Source organism: Acipenser ruthenus, chromosome 15 (assembly GCF_902713425.1).
Source record: "Acipenser ruthenus chromosome 15, fAciRut3.2 maternal haplotype, whole genome shotgun sequence".
Lineage (NCBI taxonomy): Eukaryota > Metazoa > Chordata > Actinopteri > Acipenseriformes > Acipenseridae > Acipenser > Acipenser ruthenus.
In genome coordinates, this window is record NC_081203.1 from 260,724 (window position 1) to 278,796 (window position 18,073).

Consider the following 18,073-nt stretch of genomic DNA (forward strand, 5'->3'; position numbering starts at 1 on the left):
TTTTAAAGCAGGTTCACATGTTTAATTGCTATCAAATTACACGCCCCACACATTAAACACAACATACTGTACATGTCAGTGTGTGCAGGTGATCCTTCTTCATCAGCACACCAAACCCAAACCCTCCACTGAAATGATTTTTATTTGACAAAACTGAGAAATCCTGGGCTCGATTGAGATAGTTAATCAGTGCGGTTTAACCCGTTGAGGAATTAAGTGAAATGCAGGGCCAGCCTTGTTCCAGTCTGAAGAGGATTGGAATGCCAGTGGGGAGCGGAGTGGAGCAGGCCCAGCCTCTGCCCCTCGTGTTACCTCACATAGTTCTTGGGGTACAGCTGGAAGATCTTGCCCTCCTGCGATCTCTCCAAGCCGTATTTCTCCAGGTTGTCCGGGTCGAAGGTCCCTTCCTTGATTTCCTTCTCGATCCGGGGAGCCACGACCTCCATGAAGAGCTTGTGGGGGGTCTGTGGCTCCTCCGTGCCCAGGGGCGCCCGGTACGAGACGTAGGGCTTCAGCTTGAACCCGGCGTCCAGCCGAGGCACCACCAGCTCCGGCACCATCTCCCGGACCCGCACGAACTTGCCGCTGGAGGTGAGCACGCCGGTCTTCCTGGCGCCGCGGTTCTTGTAGAAGGTGCGGGAGCCGCGCTTACTGGTCCACTCGGCCATGCGGTCAGCACCCCTGACCAGCCCGCGGGCGAGACCCGACAGCAAACCCATGAGGACTACAGAACTGGGTGCGGGAAAAGAGAGAGGACCCTGCAAGAAAGAGAGAAACACCAGGGATGAGAGTCACAGCGCACACAGACAAGAACACCAGGGATGAGTCACAGTGCACACAGACAAGAACACCAGGGACGAGAGCCACAGCGCACACAGACAAGAACACCAGGGACGAGAGTCACAGCGCACACAGACAAGAACACCAGGGACGAGAGTCACAGCGCACACAGACGAGAACACCAGGGACGAGAGTCACAGCGCACACAGACAAGAACACCAGGGAGGAGAGTCACAGCGCACACAGACAAGAACACCAGGGACGAGAGTCACAGCGCACAGACAAGAACACCAGGGACGAGAGTCACAGCGCACACAGACAAGAACACCAGGGAGGAGAGTCACAGCGCACACAGACAAGAACACCAGGGAGGAGAGTCACAGCGCACACAGACAAGAACACCAGGGAGGAGAGTCACAGCGCACACAGACAAGAACACCAGGGAGGAGAGTCACAGCGCACACAGACAAGAACACCAGGGAGGAGAGTCACAGCGCACACAGACAAGAACACCAGGGAGGAGAGTCACAGCGAGCACAGACAAGAACACCAGGGACGAGAGTCACAGCGCACAGACAAGAACACCAGGGACGAGAGTCACAGCGCACACAGACAAGAACACCAGGGACGAGAGTCACAGCGCACAGACAAGAACACCAGGGACGAGAGTCACAGCGCACACAGACAAGAACACCAGGGAGGAGAGTCACAGCGCACACAGACAAGAACACCAGGGACGAGAGTCACAGCGCACACAGACAAGAACACCAGGGAGGAGAGTCACAGCGCACAGACAAGAACACCAGGGAGGAGAGTCACAGCGCACACAGACAAGAACACCAGGGACGAGAGTCACAGCGCACACAGACAAGAACACCAGGGAGGAGAGTCACAGCGCACACAGACAAGAACACCAGGGAGGAGAGTCACAGCGCACACAGACAAGAACACCAGGGAGGAGAGTCACAGCGCACACAGACAAGAACACCAGGGAGGAGAGTCACAGCGCACACAGACAAGAACACCAGGGAGGAGAGTCACAGCGCACACAGACAAGAACACCAGGGAGGAGAGTCACAGCGCACACAGACAAGAACACCAGGGAGGAGAGTCACAGCGCACACAGACAAGAACACCAGGGACGAGAGTCACAGCGAGCACAGACAAGAACACCAGGGACGAGAGTCACAGCGCACACAGACAAGAACACCAGGGACGAGAGTCACAGCGCACACAGACAAGAACACCAGGGAGGAGAGTCACAGCGCACACAGACAAGAACACCAGGGAGGAGAGTCACAGCGCGCACAGACAAGAACACCAGGGAGGAGAGTCACAGCGCACACAGACAAGAACACCAGGGAGGAGAGTCACAGCGCACACAGACAAGAACACCAGGGAGGAGAGTCACAGCGCACAGACAAGAACACCAGGGAGGAGAGTCACAGCGCACACAGACAAGAACACCAGGGACGAGAGTCACAGCGCACACAGACAAGAACACCAGGGAGGAGAGTCACAGCGCACAGACAAGAACACCAGGGAGGAGAGTCACAGCGCACACAGACAAGAACACCAGGGAGGAGAGTCACAGCGCACACAGACAAGAACACCAGGGAGGAGAGTCACAGCGCACACAGACAAGAACACCAGGGAGGAGAGTCACAGCGCACACAGACAAGAACACCAGGGACGAGAGTCACAGCGAGCACAGACAAGAACACCAGGGACGAGAGTCACAGCGCACACAGACAAGAACACCAGAATTGATCCCAACCCTGATCACAACTCTCTCTCTCTCTCTCTCTCTCTCCCTGTCTCTCTCTCTCTCTCCACAGCACAATATAACAGTCAAGTGCTTTACAGAACGGTGCTTTTTATACACATGCAGAGAGGAACTGGAAGCTAAGCCCGCTGCATAGCTATATTATTAGCACGCTATCCTGTCGCTATGCATCTCGTTCACTGCATTCACCCACTCGTGCTGCTGCTGCTGCTGCGCCCACACTAAAAGCAAGGGCACCGGTTAATATGGACCAAGTGGAAGCTTTTCAATCGCTTTCCGTACACGTGTAACGTTACCTGCGTCTCAAACAACGTCCGAGTTAAATTTTATTTTACGCTGAAAACGGATTCAACCGCCAGAAAGCGTCACTAACCTTGTGAAAAATACACCTTATCGGAGTGGCAAGGGAGCAGAAGAGGAGCACCAAAATAAGAACGCGCCTGCTGATTGGGTAGAGAGTGGAGCGGACCAATCAGGGCGCAGGACACTTAGAGGAGTTTCAGCCAATGTGCAGAAGCCAACAACAGAGCAGAGATTTTGTAGGAGAGACGAAATCTAAATTTAAAAACAAAAGTTTCGAGGTGAAACTCAGAAATAATCTCTGCGTGTCATTGTTATGAACGCGTAGGGCGGCAGGCACAGGTAACCGGACTTTATTATTATTCCCCCGCGTTGCAATTCTTAATGGTCGGTTATTTGGGGAGTTCCCGTGGTCTGTGAGTGCAGGTTTTGCACAGCTCAGCTTTTAAAGTTTTTTTAAGTACGCACGACATTGCTGTCAGTGAACCACTCGCATGCGTTTGATTAGTGCAATACGGGGAACGGCAGTCAGTCATTAATTTGTGTGCTTTTTTTAACATGCTTGTAAATACAGCAGTCTCCTCTGTACTAGCTTGTGAAGATAGCGCGTACTTCACATCATGACTGCTAGACCCCTCACGAACTGCGAATGACATTGAGTCTCGATTTGAACCGTCCCTTGGTCTTAGTGTTCAGTGTACGAGATGCTTCTTGTCCGTGTGCTCTGTCTTAAACGAAGCGGATCTTTCTAGCGGCGCTGTTTTAATACAAAACTGTTTTTTCAAACAAATAACAGTATGTTTATTTAAGCCCATCAGCTCTATTTATTTTAGTTGTAGTCAGCTCCGTTTCAGAAGCACTCTTTCTGAGTGGTAAAGTCTGCCCTACCCTGGGTGGTTGTTGATTGCCCTGCCCTGCCCTTAGTGGTTGTGTAATTCGTCCCTGATTAGCTGCAGCTGTACCAGAGATCTCAGAGATCTGTGCTATGGGAGCTCTGCCTTGAGTACACAGTTTGAGCCAGGCTGTTGTTATGAACGTCGCTGCGTGCTGCCAGAGAAACCAATTCGATCGGGACACCTTTGGAGTGTCAAAGTAAGATGCGGGAGAAACGTGTGGTACTGTCTCATGCCTCACCAGTCAAGGGTGAAATCAGTTGGTGTAATACCCCACGCGGGGCAGGGCAGGGCACTGGTGTAATACCCCACCATCTGCAACGCTGGGCAGGGCAGGGCACTGGTGTAATACCCCACCATCTGCAACGCTGGGCAGGGCAGGGAACTGGTGTAATACCCCACCATCTGCAACGCGGGGCAGGGCAGGGCACTGGTGTAATACCCCACCATCTGCAACGCGGGGCAGGGCAGGGCACTGGTGTAATACCCCACCATCTGCAACGCAGGGCAGGGCACTGGTGTAATACCCCACCATCTGCAACGCGGGGCAGGGCAGGGCACTGGTGTAATACCCCACCATCTGCAACGCAGGGCTGGGCAGGGCAGGGCAGGGCTGGGCACTGTGTTGGGAATAGAGGACCCTAGAGGGTAGGGCTTCATTCATTTCTCTGAAGGTGTGTTTTTTTATGTCCCCTCTTTTTCAGCGATGGCGGAAGAGGATGACATCTGGCCCATGTTTGCGGTAAGGTCTCATTTTTGTTGTGCTTTTTTTGCTGTTGTGGTGGCGAGGATGGTTTGAATATGTGGAGGATTGGGGGATCGGGGGAGCAGGGTCTGTACACAAGCCTGCAGCGCTGCTCAAACACTTGCACACGATGGATTCGTTGGTGTTTTTGGACAGGCCGCTGGGTAATGCTGTAATGATCCCAGCTGAGTTTTTGCCTCTTGCTGTGTTGCAGGTGGGCCAGCCCATGGGCATCGATATCAGGGCTCGAGTGCAGCAGTTTGTGGAGGAGAGGATGCAGACCACCATGGTAACACACAGGGAGCTCTGCCCCCTGATAGAGAGAGTCTCCCATAGTAACAGCATGATGCATTCAGGGACAGGCATTTGAAGCCTGTGCTGTTTGTTTAGTGTGTAACTCCCTGTGCTGATGTCTCTCCCCCTCACCACACTCTTGTTCTTCTCACAGTTAACCGGCATCATGATCGGAGCGGCTGTGGCCATCTCACTGATTGGAATCGTGGTGCTGTGTATCTACCGACGGTTCAAGCAGTCGAGTAAGCGTGCTCCCTATCTCTCCCCCTCTCTCCCTGTCTCTCCCCCTCTCTCTCTACCTCTCTCTCCCCCCCTCTATCTCTCTCTCTCTCCCTTTCTCTCTCTCCCTCTCTCTCTCTCTCCTCTCTCTCTCTCTCTCTCTCCCTCTCTCTCCCCTCTCTCTCTCTCTCTCTCTCTCTCTCTCTCTCTCTCTGTAATTGCTGTTGATTTCTTAACTCTTCTGTTCTGCTCTGTTACGTTGCTGCGTGGGTCTGAGACGTGCAGTTCTGGAAAGGCACACGTCTAAACACTGCATCTGTTTCAAACTGCCTGGTTAGCTGCAGAGTGCAGCCGTGACACCCAGCTTGTTGTTTCACTGTCCCAGGGGAGCAGCAGGCAGGCGGGCCTCGGTACCGCTTCAGAAAGAGGGACAAGGTGATGTTCTACGGGAGGAAGATCATGAGGAAGGTGAGTCCGCAGCACCAGCGGGGTGAACAGCGTAGCAGAATCCTGCCTGACCTCTGTCTCCGTCCTCAGACATACGCATTGTGTACAGCGCCAGCCGGTTCATTTCATGTTCCAGATTTGGATCCAGTTTTGACAGCAGGGCAAGGCCCTAACGCTAAGGCAGAGGTCGTTAGCGCCTGATTTTGGAAAAGCTCACTCCTGTGTGGTTTATAATGTGCACACTTCAAACAGACCACTAGGGGTCTCTCTTCCCCAAGCAGTAGATTTCAAAGCCTCTTCGATTGGCCATGTTTGCCTGATTGCATGTTCTCTGACCCAGGGGCAGAGCAAGGCTGTTCCTGAAAGACAGTACACTGTGCTTCACGCTGCCCTGCTAATCCTGTGATCAGCGTTCTCCTCTCCTCTGTCTCTGACCCAGGGGCAGAGCGAGGCTGTTCCTGAAAGACAGTACACTGTGCTTCACGCTGCCCTGCTAATCCTGTGATCAGCGTTCTCCTCTCCTCTGTCTCTGACCCAGGGGCAGAGCGAGGCTGTTCCTGAAAGACAGTACACTGTGCTTCACGCTGCCCTGCTAATCCTGTGATCAGCGTTCTCCTCTCCTCTGTCTCTGACCCAGGGGCAGAGCGAGGCTGTTCCTGAAAGACAGTACACTGTGCTTCACGCTGCCCTGCTAATCCTGTGATCAGCGTTCTCCTCTCCTCTGTCTCTGACCCAGGGGCAGAGCGAGGCTGTTCCTGAAAGACAGTACACTGTGCTTCACGCTGCCCTGCTAATCCTGTGATCAGCGTTCTCCTCTCCTCTGTCTCTGACCCAGGGGCAGAGCGAGGCTGTTCCTGAAAGACAGTACACTGTGCTTCACGCTGCCCTGCTAATCCTGTGATCAGCATTCTCCTCTCCTCTCCTCTGTCCTGTGCTCCCTGCCTGAGGCTCTCCCCTCTCCTCTGTTGTCAGGTGCAAACCCTGTCCTCCTCCACCTCCATCAGTGGACTCAAGGCCGAGTCGAGGCAGCGACCCCGGAAGAGAACCCGAGTGCTGACCCTGGCCCGGAGGTACGGGAGAGGGGAGAGGGGAGGGAGGAGGGAGGGGTGCAGGCAGGCAGGAGGAGGAGGGTGGTATTGTTGGGTCCTGGTGGGTTATGGGTCATATCATTTAGCAAATGTTTTACCAACCTTGCAATGTCTCTGCTCTTGCCAAGGTGATTTGTAATGGAAACTGAGGCTTTTAAAACCAGCTCTCTAAACGAGCTGCTAACTTGTAGCAGTGCTGTAATAATATCTAACGAAACTGCTGCACGCCATGTTGTTAACTGTCCTCGCCCTCGCCCTTGTCGTTGCTGGTGCTCAGAATCCTGCGGATTCGGAAGGAGCCCCCCACTCTGCAGCCCAAGGAGCCCCCCCCCTCCCTGCTGGAGGCTGACCTGACGGAGTTCGATGTGAAGAACTCTCACCTGCCCTCCGAGGTGCTGTACATGCTCAAGAACGTGCGGTGAGTCCGGTGCCTCTCGATGCAACCGCAGCAGACAGCGACGAGGGAAACGAGACTCCCCTTGCAGGGCACTGTGATTTTAATAAGACACACCCGAGCCTGTTACCTGTACACACTGTGGATGATCAAGCTCAAAGTATAACCTGGAATGGGTGAAACTGCTATGCAGTGGGAGTCTTATTGCCATCCCTGTGATGATGATGATGATGGCAGCAGTGCTAATGTTCTCGTCTCTCTCTGTGTGTGTGTGTGTGTGTGCGCGCAGGGTGCTGGGGCACTTTGAGAAGCCTCTCTTCCTGGAGCTCTGTAAGCACATGGTGTTCGTTCAGCTGCATGAGGGAGAGCACATGTTCCGACCGGGCGAGGCTGACGACAGCATATACGTGGTGCAGGACGGCAGACTGGAGCTCTGCATACAGGAGAGTGTAAGAGAAACACACCACTGTGTGTGTGTGTGTGTGTGTGTGTGTCTGTCTGTGTGTGTGTGTGTGTGTGTAACCATGCTGAGAAACACACCACTGTCTGTGTGTGTGTGTGTGTGTCTGTGTGTCTGTCTGTGTGTGTGTGTGTAACCATGCTGAGAAACACACCACTGTCTGTGTGTGTGTGTGTGTGTCTGTGTGTGTGTCTGTGTGTCTGTCTGTGTGTGTGTGTGTGTGTGTGTAACCATGCTGAGAAACACACCACTGTCTGTGTGTGTGTGTGTGTGTGTGTGTGTGTGTGTCTGTGTGTCTGTGTGTGTGTGTGTGTGTGTGTGTCTGTGTGTGTGTGTGTAACCATGCTGAGAAACACTTCAATATCTCTGTCTCTGTCTGACACTATACTGAGAAACTCCCTCTGTCCTCCAGGACGGGACAGAGCCAGTGGTGAAGGAGGTTCTCCCAGGGGACAGTGTCCACAGCCTGCTCAGCATCCTGGACATCATCACAGTGAGTGCCTGTGCTGCTCCAAGTCCGGGATGGAAAGCGTTAAAACAGAATCCCCAAAGAGATGCCAATATGAGTTTATTTTCCCAGTCAGACCCGCTGTTCTGTTTATTTTCCCAGTCACACCCGCTGTTCTGTTTATTTTCCCAGTCACACCCGCTGTTCTGTTTATTTTCCCAGTCACACCCGCTGTTCTGTTTATTTTCCCAGTCAGACCCGCTGTTCTGTTTATTTTCCCAGTCACACCCGCTGTTCTGTTTATTTTCCCAGTCACACCCGCTGTTCTGTTTATTTTCCCAGTCACACCCGCTGTTCTGTTTATTTTCCCAGTCACACCCGCTGTTCTGTACCTGCTCTCTGCAGCTCTAGAATTGCTGCTTTTGAAAGAGTCTTTTGTTCGGCTGCTTCGACACGTCTCGGCACCCGTGCTCAGGGACAGCTGCAGCAGTTCGGTGTGTCTGTGAGGAGATAAGACAGACCGGGCCCCTCTGCTCCTCTCAAACACAAGGTCACCCTGCCCCTGCGTGGCACTTCTCAACTCTGCACAAGAACCAGCGCGATGACATTGTGACAAATGAATAAAAAAGAGAGAGAAGAAGGTTGGTCTGGGTTTGATGAGACCAGAGGGTGCTTTATCAAGCCTGCTTTGTTATCGAGTGCGGTGAGATCTGATGGATTAACAGCTGCAGAGAGCGAAGAGCCTCCTGTTTCTGTGCATGTCGGCTTTAACCCCTTGAGGGCTGGTGGAAAGCAGGGTCTCTTTATAAATCCTGGTGTGTTTGCAAAGCTAGGGCTCCAGGGTTAAAGCAGCTGGCTCACTGGTTAAAGCAGCTGGCTCACTGGTTAAAGCAGCTGGCGCACTGGTTAAAGCAGCTAGCTCACTTGCTCCCTCCCGTGGAGCTGGTGGGTTCCAGTCTGAGAGCTCTGAGTTAAGACCGCCTCTGACCCACTTCTCTGTCCTCTCTCTCTCTCTCTCTCTCTCTCTCTCTCTCTCTCTGGTTTCCAGGGTTACCCCGCCCCCTATAAGACAGTGTCGGCCCGTGCAGCGGTTCGCTCCACGATCCTGCGCCTTCCGGCCAGCGCCTTCAAGTCCCTCTTCGAGAAATACCCCGAAACGCTGGTCCGAGTCATCCAGGTACTGTCCACAGAGCTGAGCTGAGCGGAGTTAGCAATGAAACCGTGCTGCTGTACCCCCAGTATTGCAGGTGTGACCCCCTGGTCTTGCTGTCCTCTTGTCCTGTAGATTATCATGGTGCGTCTGCAGAGAGTCACGTTCCTGGCTCTTCACAACTACCTGGGGCTGACCACTGAGCTCTTCAACTCGGTAAGAGCATCGATGCACACCCTGTACACACTGCACACTGCACACTGCACACCCTGCACCCTGCACCCTGCACACCCTGCACACCCTGCACACCCTGTACACTGCCCTGCCTGCACACACTGCGATGAAGGACAAACAGTAAATGGATTGCATTGTGCAGTGTGCAGCACAGCCATTCAAGTTAGAATTGACATTGTGTAGTAAGCTGCGATGTCTTTGTATAGGTGTGTTGAGTTGTAACTTGTGTCTTGTTGGTGTGTGCCCCGGAGTCCAGGAGAGCCAGGCCATCCCGCTGGTCTCTGTCTCCAGTGTAATTGCAGTAGGCAGCCCGGGGCGAGGAGTGAGGAGGCAGCTCTCTACTGCCGCCCCGGAGGAGGAGCCCAGCCCCAGCACTGAGGGGCCAGGAGAGAGCAGCAGCGAGACAGGTCAGGAAAGCAAAGTGCAGCGCTGAGGGGGGGAGGGACCAGGGGGCGTCCGATCGCACATCTAGATCCCAATGCAATACCGACCCAGTCACTGAGGATGAGGAAGAAAACCTCTGTTCACCCACCCTGGAGATTCTCGAGTGGAATGTTCTTCGTAATCCACTACTCGGATGTTATTTTTCAAATGAATTTCTTGATTTCAGAGCCGGTGAAAGTTTCTGCTTCGGACAGCGTCTCGGCTAACTTCAGGAGGAGCCGCTCCCAGTCCATGCCTCTGGAGCCAGCAGGTACGCTCCCAGCTCCCTCCACTCCCCTCCCACCTCCCTTCTCCCCACCCCCTCCTCTCTGAATCGCGCTCCTGTCTCTTCTGTTCCAGGTACTTCTCCCTCCAGCAAGTCGGACCTGGACATGGCCTACGAGAGGGCGAGGGTCAACCGGGCTCTGGAGGACCTGCCCGCCATCGCCATCACGCACAAGGTGGGATCTCGGGATAGTGGACAGTGCCACCAAGTGGCTGAACGATGTAACTGAAGCCAGGAAAGGAACAGTCCAATCTGAATGTTAGAATCCACTGTTTTGCACCTGTATTATTATTATTATTATTATTATTATATTTGTTAGTATTGTGGTGCTCTTCTTTCTGAAGCTAGTATTTTAGGAAGTTCGTTTTTTAGTAAGAGTTAAAGCAGTCTTGGGTTCTCATCACAGACGTGTTCTTCTCTTCAAATCTGATGACGTTTTTCACTCTTTTTTTTTTCTTTCTGTGTGTTTGTCTCCGAGCTGTGCTTTATTCCACTTTGCTGTGCTTTTCTAGGGGTGTTGTCTTGTCTGAGTGCTGTGTCTCTCCCTCGCAGTCGATCCTGAAGAAGAGTGTGACGATGCAGGAGACCCCCTCTGCTGTGTATCACTACACTGAGGGGGAAGAGCGCACTGACCAGGTCCCCCCCAGCAAGGTCAGCTCCATCTACGAGGCAGCCAAGACAGACCTGCTGAGACTCATGAAGCTGAACGTGAGTCACAACGATCCTGCCTGGAGGTCTTTCTCAGGGCCTTCTTTCTTCATTGCATTTATTAAGTAGCTAAGACAGCTAATTGCAGTGTGATGCCGTTTCCATCTCGTACAAATAACTTTCAGATGACCGAATCACATCAATATCAGGATCTGCTATACGTTATAAAGAGCTCTCAGCTGGCTTTATCACAGCAAGGTTAAGAATATATTCTAAAGGAATTTCAGAGGGTTGTATGGCATCAATACCAGGGTCTGCTCTGTGTTATATAATGGTGTTCGCCTCTGATCTCCCAGAATACCAATCCATACTACAGCTGAGGCCCATTGCAGTGCTATGGTAGCGTTGCCCTGCCAGGCAGTGTGCAGCAGCAGCACCAGGTCTGTGTGTCGCTGCAGCTGTGATCTGCTGGGTGGATCGTAACTCGAACGGCAGCTCCATTGTCTGCTGCTGTGAGCATCCACACTTCTCCTGCTCCCAAAGCTGCAATTACTGACAGCCCTGCTGGCGATGAATTATTTATACTCTCCTGCCTGTCCCAGCGCTGTGATAACTGGGTATTAGCAGAACTGTTTTATAATGAAACAGAAGTTGCCACAGTCACTCACGACAGCAAGAATTAAAAAAAAAAAAAAAAAAAAAAAAAACATCAGGGATGTGTCGCCCATTCCAGGTTTGACTGCGAGCTTGATTAGCCACAGCGTCTAGGCAGCAAGCTCAGGTGTGTCTCATTGGACTCAGCGTAAAGCCAGGAACGAGTCAGGCTGCTGTGCAGCGGGAGTCTTATTCCATCCCTGTTCACACACTAAACCCTTTGCTTTCTCCACGCGTTAACGCACTGCAGCGGTCCTGCCCTGTGCGATCGGAGACTCGGGGGCGTGTGACATTAATGCTTGAGTATAATCCCTGTGTTTGTCTGAAGCTGCCTCTCTCTGTGTCTCGCAGGACCCCAGTCTGCTGAATGGCAGGGTGACGCTGCAGCAGGTGAAGGCTGGCACAGTCGTGGCCAAGCAGGGAGACCAGGTGAGGGGGTGCTGCTTACCTTTTTAAGAATGATTAGCAAACCTGCATTATTTCTAGTGTGTAGCCCCACCTGGTGCCTGCATGCTGTGTTAAACTAGGAGTGGCGTTGTTTGTTTTGAAGATGGATATGGAGGTAGATGGGTTGACAGTGCTGTCTCTGTGTCCCTGCAGGACGTGACTATCCGCTTTGTGATCTCGGGGCTGCTCCACGTCTACCAGCGCATGATCGACCGCGAGGAGGACACCTGCCTGTTCATCACCCACCCGGGGGATCTGGTGGGGCAGCTGGCAGTGCTGACCGGGGAGCCTCTCATCTTCACCGTGCGAGCGCAGCGCGACTGCAGCTTCCTCTCCATCACCAAGACGCACTTCTACGAGTGGGTGCCTTCCATGCAATCTCACAGCGCTTTGCTGCAGATCAGCGCGAGCTGAAAGATTCCTAAAACTATTAAGAAGCAGCTTCAGCCTAGTGTTTCAAAGTCTTGGTTATTTGTGTCCGGTTTGCTGGAGAGGGTGAACGCTCCCCAGTGCTGAGCAGTGTATTAATGCTGATGTGTGGCCCTGCAGGATCATGCGTGAGGAGCCCGGCGTGGTCCTGAGTGTGGCGCACTCTGTGGTCAGGAGGATGTCTCCCTTCGTCCGGCAGATCGACTTCGCTCTCGACTGGATGGCAGTGGAGGCAGGCAGGGCCGTCTACAGGTGAGCTAGCCCTGAGTTAGCACTGAGCTAGCAGCCTGGACTACAGCATTGCAATCCTTATAGAACCAGCCTCAGAGCTGCTGTCTAGTCCCCCCTGCTGGAGAGAGGAGAGCGGTGCACCCCCCTCCCCCCCTCCACAGTGGGGTGCTTTTCACATGGAGTTGTTCTTATAATGAGGTGAGACGCAGCTGCCGGTACTCCAGCTTTTCATCTTGCTAATTGGCATCTGTGATTGAGTGAGTTTCACTGCTGATTGACCTGGATAGCAGACCACAGGAGACCAGCACTGACGACAACTGCAATCCCCTCTCATTGAGATGTAACAGCACCTGTCTCCATGACAGCCACAGCTGAGGCCTCTCCCGCTCCTGTCTGATTGGGCTTCTCACTGACAGACAGCCTTTCTTTGTGCTTAGGCCCCACCCCCTTCCTGACAGCTTGTGTTGATGCTCCTCCCCATCTTGGTCAGACCACTCCCCTTGTTGTCCTGTGGCCCCACCCCCTATAGACAGCTGAATCTTAGGCCCCCACCCCTTGTTGTTCAGGGACCCTCCCCTCCCTCTCAGGCCTGTATTTGCTGCCCCCTGCAGGCAGGGCGACAAGTCTGACTGCACCTACATCGTGCTGAACGGCCGACTGCGCTCCGTCATCATGCAGGACGACGGGAAGAAGGAGCTGGCTGGGGAGTACGGGCGCGGAGACCTCATCGGAGTGGTGAGGGAGGGCTGGGGAGTACGAGGACCTCATCGGAGTGGTGAGGGAGGGCTGGGGAGTACGGGGACCTCATCGGAGTGGTGAGGGAGGGCTGGGGAGTACGAGGACCTCATCGGAGTGGTGAGGGAGGGCTGGGGAGTACGGGGACCTCATCGGAGTGGTGAGGGAGGGCTGGGGAGTACGAGGACCTCATCGGAGTGGTGAGGGAGGGCTGGGGAGTACGAGGACCTCATCGGAGTGGTGAGGGAGGGCTGGGGAGGGATGTTGCTGATCAGAGTGGCGAGGGAGGGCTGGGGAGTACGAGGACCTCATCGGAGTGGTGAGGGAGGGCTGGGGAGTACGGGCGCGGAGACCTCATCGGAGTGGTGAGGGAGGGCTGGGGAGGGATGTTGCTGATCAGAGTGGTGAGGGAGGGCTGGGGAGGGGTGTTGCTGATCAGAGTGGGGAGGGAGGGCTGGGGAGGGGTGTTGCTGGTCAGAGTGGCGAGGGAGGGCTGGGGAGGGGTGTTGCTGGTCAGAGTGGGGAGGGAGGGCTGGGGAGGGGTGTTGCTGGTCAGAGTGGGGAGGGAGGGCTGGGGAGGGGTGTTGCTGGTCAGAGTGGGGAGGGAGGGCTGGGGAGGGGTGTTGCTGGTCAGAGTGGCGAGGGAGTGCTGGGGAGGGGTGTTGCTGGTCAGAGTGGCGACGGAGGGCTGGGGAGGGGTGTTGCTGGTCAGGGTGGTGAGGGAGGGCTGGGCAGGGGTGTTGCTGGTCAGGGTGGTGACTGCTGGGGAGATCTCACTGAAATGGTGTGCTGTGGGGGGTTAAGGTTCAGAGTACATATATGATGCATTTTGTGTTGCGTACACAAGGTTTGTCAGAGGATGCATCTCTGTGTCTGTCTGCTGTTTTTTACTTCCTTATCCGAGTCACATCTTAAGGCAGGAGATTGGAGAGTGACGCTAAGCACCTGTTTTATAATATCAGTCCTGAAATCGCCAGCTCGGTGCTCTGTGGTCCTGTTTTCATTCGCTCGAGCAGGGTCGGGGTGCTGCTGTATTTAGCCCGTGGTTACGTCAGCAGCAGCGCGGTGATTGGTTTTCGAGTGCCATTCCTGTCTGGTGACGCTGGCAGGGTTAAGAATTACCCAGTGGAGCTCCTAACCAGACGCCAGCCTGCTGGTGCCATGGTTACCGCTGTTTTAAATGTCACTGTGAATATATCCCCCTGTAAGGGATTAGTGTAGATTGGATTCCGAGTGTTGCAGGGCCTGATCCATGCAGGACTTCATTATTACAGAGAGGGGATGAGCTGGCGTGGGATTCAGCAAGTAACCCTCAACAAGCAACCCTCAGAACCCTCAGCACCCTCAGAACCCTCAGCAACCTCAGAACCCTCAGCAACCTCAGAACCCTCAGAACCCTCAGAACGCTCAGCAACCCTCAGCAACCTCAGAACCCTCAGCAACCTCAGAACCCTCAGCAACCTCAGAACCCTCAGCAACCTCAGAACCCTCAGAACCCTCAGCAAGCAACCCTCAGAACCCTCAGCAACCTCAGAACCTTCAGCAACCCTCGCAACCCTCAGAACCCTCAGAACCCTCAGCAACCTCAGAACCCTCAGCAACCCTCAGAACCCTCAGCAACCTCAGAACCCTTAGCAACATCAGAACCCTCAGCAACCTCAGAACCCTCAGCAACCTCAGAACCTTCAGCAACCCTCAGCAAGCAACCCTCAGCAACCTCAGCAACCTCAGAACCCTCAGCAACCTCAGAACCCTTAGCAACCTCAGAACCCTCAGAACCCTCAGCAACCTCAGAACCTTCAGCAACCCTCACAACCCTCAGAACCCTCAGCAACCTTAGAACCCTCAGCAACCTCAGAACCCTCAGAACCCTAAGCAAGCAACCCTCAGAACCCTCAGAACCCTCAGCAACCTCAGAACCCTCAGAACCCTAAGCAAGCAACCCTCAGAACCCTCAGAACCCTCAGCAACCTCAGAACCCTCAGAACCCTCAGCAAGCAACCCTCAGAACCCTCAGCAACCTCAGAACCCTCAGCAACCTCAGAACCCTCAGCAACCTCAGAACCCTCAGAACCCTAAGCAAGCAACCCTCAGAACCCTCAGCAACCTCAGAACCCTCAGAACCCTCAGCAAGCAACCCTCAGAACCCTCAGAACCCTCAGCAACCTCAGAACCCTCAGCAACCTCAGAACCCTCAGAACCCTAAGCAAGCAACCCTCAGAACCCTCAGCAACCCTCAGAACCCTCAGAACCCTCAGCAACCCTCAGAACCCTCAGCAACCTCAGAACCCTCAGCAACCCTCAGAACCCTCAGCAACCTCAGAACCCTCAGCAACCTCAGAACCCTCAGCAACCTCAGAACCCTCAGAACCCTAAGCAAGCAACCCTCAGAACCCTCAGAACCCTCAGCAACCCTCAGAACCCTCAGCAACCTCAGAACCCTCAGCAACCCTCAGAACCCTCAGCAACCTCAGAACCCTCAGCAACCTCAGAACCCTCAGCAAGGAACCCACTTGGGTTGTTTAAACCAGTGATTTGCTCAGCTGAGCCCAGCTGTCTATCCACACCCCAAGCCCTGGCACATCCTAATTCAAAACGCTTAGTTTTTGTGTAGATTATATTTGGGCTGTGTCTCTGTTGTGTCTTGTGCTTGTGCACAGTCTGTCTCTAACTGCTTTCACTGTGTGTGTGTGTGTGTGTGCGTTCTGCTCTCACTCGTGTGTGTGTCTGTGTGTGTGTGTGCTCACTCTGTGTGTGTGTGTGTGTGTGCTCACTCTGTGTGTGTGTGTGCTCACTCTGTGTGTGTGTGTGCTCACTCTGTGTGTGTGTGTGTGTGCTCTGCGCTCACTCTTCCTGTGTCTCTGTTGTGTGCAGGTGGAGGCTCTCACCCATCAGCCCCGCGCCACGACGGTCCACGCGGTGCGAGACTCGGAGCTGGCCAAGCTGCCAGAGGGGGCGCTGAACTCCATCAAGAGGCGCTACCCGCAGGTAAGCCCCCGGAGACACACTGCAGCACCCCTGCAGAGACTTCTCACATTCCATGACCAGGGTTTGCTCTGGAACTCCATTGGGTAGATCTAAATTGAAGGTTCTGAGCACGGGGGAAACGCTGCACCTCCCTCCTAGGGAACGATGGGCAATCAAAGACAAAAGATTCATCTAAACCTCGAAATATCAAACCTGTGTTTTTTCTTCAATCCTTTTGAACAATGCTGAAATCATTGTGCTGTGAGCGTCGTTGATAGGATTGCTTTTCCGTTTCGATGGCGAGGCTGTAGTGACCGCGTTTTCAGGAGTCCTGTTATAGAGTTTGAGATGCAGTACCCTGTGATGGCCTATCGAGGGCATTGCTATAGTAGATTCAGGCTGTGATAGACTGGGGCATTGCTATAGTAGATTCAGGCTGTGATAGACCGGTGCATTGCTATAGTAGATTCAGGCTGTGATAGACCGGTGCATTGCTATAGTAGATTCAGGCTGTGATAGACTGGTGCATTGCTATAGTAGATTCAGGCTGTGATAGACCGGTGCATTGCTATAGTAGATTCAGGCTGTGATAGACCGGTGCATTGCTATAGTAGATTCAGGCTGTGATAGACCGGTGCATTGCTATAGTAGATTCAGGCTGTGATAGACTGGTGCATTGCTATAGTAGATTCAGGCTGTGATAGACTGGTGCATTGCTATAGTAGATTCAGGCTGTGATAGACCGGTGCATTGCTATAGTAGATTCAGGCTGTGATAGACTGGTGCATTGCTATAGTAGATTCAGGCTGTGATAGACTGGTGCATTGCTATAGTAGATTCAGGCTGTGATAGACCGGGGCATTGCTATAGTAGATTCAGGCTGTGATAGACCGGGGCATTGCTATAGTAGATTCAGGCTGTGATAGACTGGTGCATTGCTATAGTAGATTCAGGCTGTGATAGACTGGTGCATTGCTATAGTAGATTCAGGCTGGCTGATAGACCGGTGCTGGGATGCAGTTTGTTTGTGCTGGGTTACACTGCAGTCTGGTTCCTGTGCTTGGGTCCGGTTCAGCCCGGCGCTGATGGCTGCAGGGTGTCTCTGCTTGTTATTTGTTGTTGTTTGAAGTCTCCTGTGGTCCAGGCCGTCTCCCTGTTGGACGCAACGCTGCATTTTATCCCGCGATGTTGCCATGGCAGCAGGCGGTGACTCATCCCCCAGTCCACACACAGGCAGCTGAAAGAGGGGCTCCCGTTGCCCCTGCGCTCTCCTCTCCTCTCCTCTCCTCTCCTCTCCTCTCTCTTCCCCCCCCCAGGTGGTGACGCGCCTCATTCACCTGCTGGGTCAGAAGATCCTAGGTAACCTGCAGCAAGTCAACGGGCCCCTGTCAGGTGAGTGATCTCCACAGGGGGTGTGAGTGTGCGATAACCCCCTGGCTCTGCCTCCCTGGGTCTGCACAGCGTGCATGTGCTTTACAGGGTGTGTGGTAGCCCCCCTCATGGCCTCTCTCCCTCCCTGCAGCTCGTGGCCTGGGTGTGCACAGCGTGCATGTGCTTTACAGGGTGTGTGGTAGCCCCCCTCATGGCCTCTCTCCCTCCCTGCAGCTCGTGGCCTGGGTCTGCACAGCGTGCATGTGCTTTACAGGGTGTGTGGTAGCCCCCCTCATGGCCTCTCTCCCTCCCTGCAGCTCGTGGCCTGGGTGTGCACAGCGTGCATGTGCTTTACAGGATGTGTGGTAGCCCCCCTCATGGCCTCTCTCCCTCCCTGCAGCTCGTGGCCTGGGTGTGCACAGCGTGCATGTGCTTTACAGGGTGTGTGGTAGCCCCCCTCATGGCCTCTCTCCCTCCCTGCAGCTCGTGGCCTGGGTCTGCACAGCTCTGGCAGTAAGTGGGATGCTGGGAACCCGGCCAGTAACCTCTCCACTGTGACCATCCTGCCCGTCTCGGAGGAGGTGCCAATGACCGCCTTCACGCTGGAGCTGCAGCACGCCCTGGAGGCCATCGGTCTGTCTGTC

The 18,073-nt window shown here is 54.0% G+C and overlaps 2 protein-coding genes across 4 annotated transcripts in view; one reads left to right on the forward strand and one right to left on the reverse strand.

The window, feature by feature from the left end:
• Window positions 1–3,054, reverse strand: LOC131697498 (large ribosomal subunit protein mL41-like). 2 transcript variants are annotated; one of them, XM_058986659.1, is made up of 2 exons: window positions 2,940–3,054; window positions 1–758 (listed from the first exon to the last, which is right to left on the reverse strand). In XM_058986659.1, the coding sequence occupies exon 2, from the start codon at window positions 717–719 to the stop codon at window positions 309–311; it is 411 nt and encodes a 136-aa protein (XP_058842642.1). In that variant the 5' UTR covers window positions 720–758; window positions 2,940–3,054; the 3' UTR covers window positions 1–308. The 2 variants fall into 2 exon arrangements, with proteins under 2 accessions (XP_058842642.1, XP_058842643.1); XM_058986660.1 differs by having other exon boundaries at window positions 2,863–2,943.
• Window positions 3,040–18,073, forward strand: part of LOC131697497 (patatin-like phospholipase domain-containing protein 7) — a 27,757-nt gene continuing 12,723 nt past the window's right edge. Inside the window, exons 1-22 of one of the 2 annotated variants that reach the window (XM_058986657.1) lie at window positions 3,040–3,208; window positions 4,464–4,501; window positions 4,719–4,793; window positions 4,953–5,040; window positions 5,403–5,485; window positions 6,437–6,534; window positions 6,830–6,970; window positions 7,236–7,395; window positions 7,819–7,899; window positions 8,903–9,031; window positions 9,140–9,220; window positions 9,495–9,645; window positions 9,849–9,932; window positions 10,022–10,122; window positions 10,500–10,655; window positions 11,601–11,678; window positions 11,850–12,055; window positions 12,246–12,377; window positions 12,968–13,091; window positions 15,966–16,079; window positions 17,375–17,450; window positions 17,913–18,062. In XM_058986657.1, coding sequence (XP_058842640.1) covers window positions 4,466–4,501; window positions 4,719–4,793; window positions 4,953–5,040; window positions 5,403–5,485; window positions 6,437–6,534; window positions 6,830–6,970; window positions 7,236–7,395; window positions 7,819–7,899; window positions 8,903–9,031; window positions 9,140–9,220; window positions 9,495–9,645; window positions 9,849–9,932; window positions 10,022–10,122; window positions 10,500–10,655; window positions 11,601–11,678; window positions 11,850–12,055; window positions 12,246–12,377; window positions 12,968–13,091; window positions 15,966–16,079; window positions 17,375–17,450; window positions 17,913–18,062 — 2,344 coding nt within the window. In that variant the 5' untranslated portion in view covers window positions 3,040–3,208; window positions 4,464–4,465. The remainder of the gene's footprint in view (window positions 3,209–4,463; window positions 4,502–4,718; window positions 4,794–4,952; window positions 5,041–5,402; window positions 5,486–6,436; window positions 6,535–6,829; window positions 6,971–7,235; window positions 7,396–7,818; window positions 7,900–8,902; window positions 9,032–9,139; window positions 9,221–9,494; window positions 9,646–9,848; window positions 9,933–10,021; window positions 10,123–10,499; window positions 10,656–11,600; window positions 11,679–11,849; window positions 12,056–12,245; window positions 12,378–12,967; window positions 13,092–15,965; window positions 16,080–17,374; window positions 17,451–17,912; window positions 18,063–18,073) is intronic. The other variant, XM_058986658.1, reaches the window with a different exon arrangement.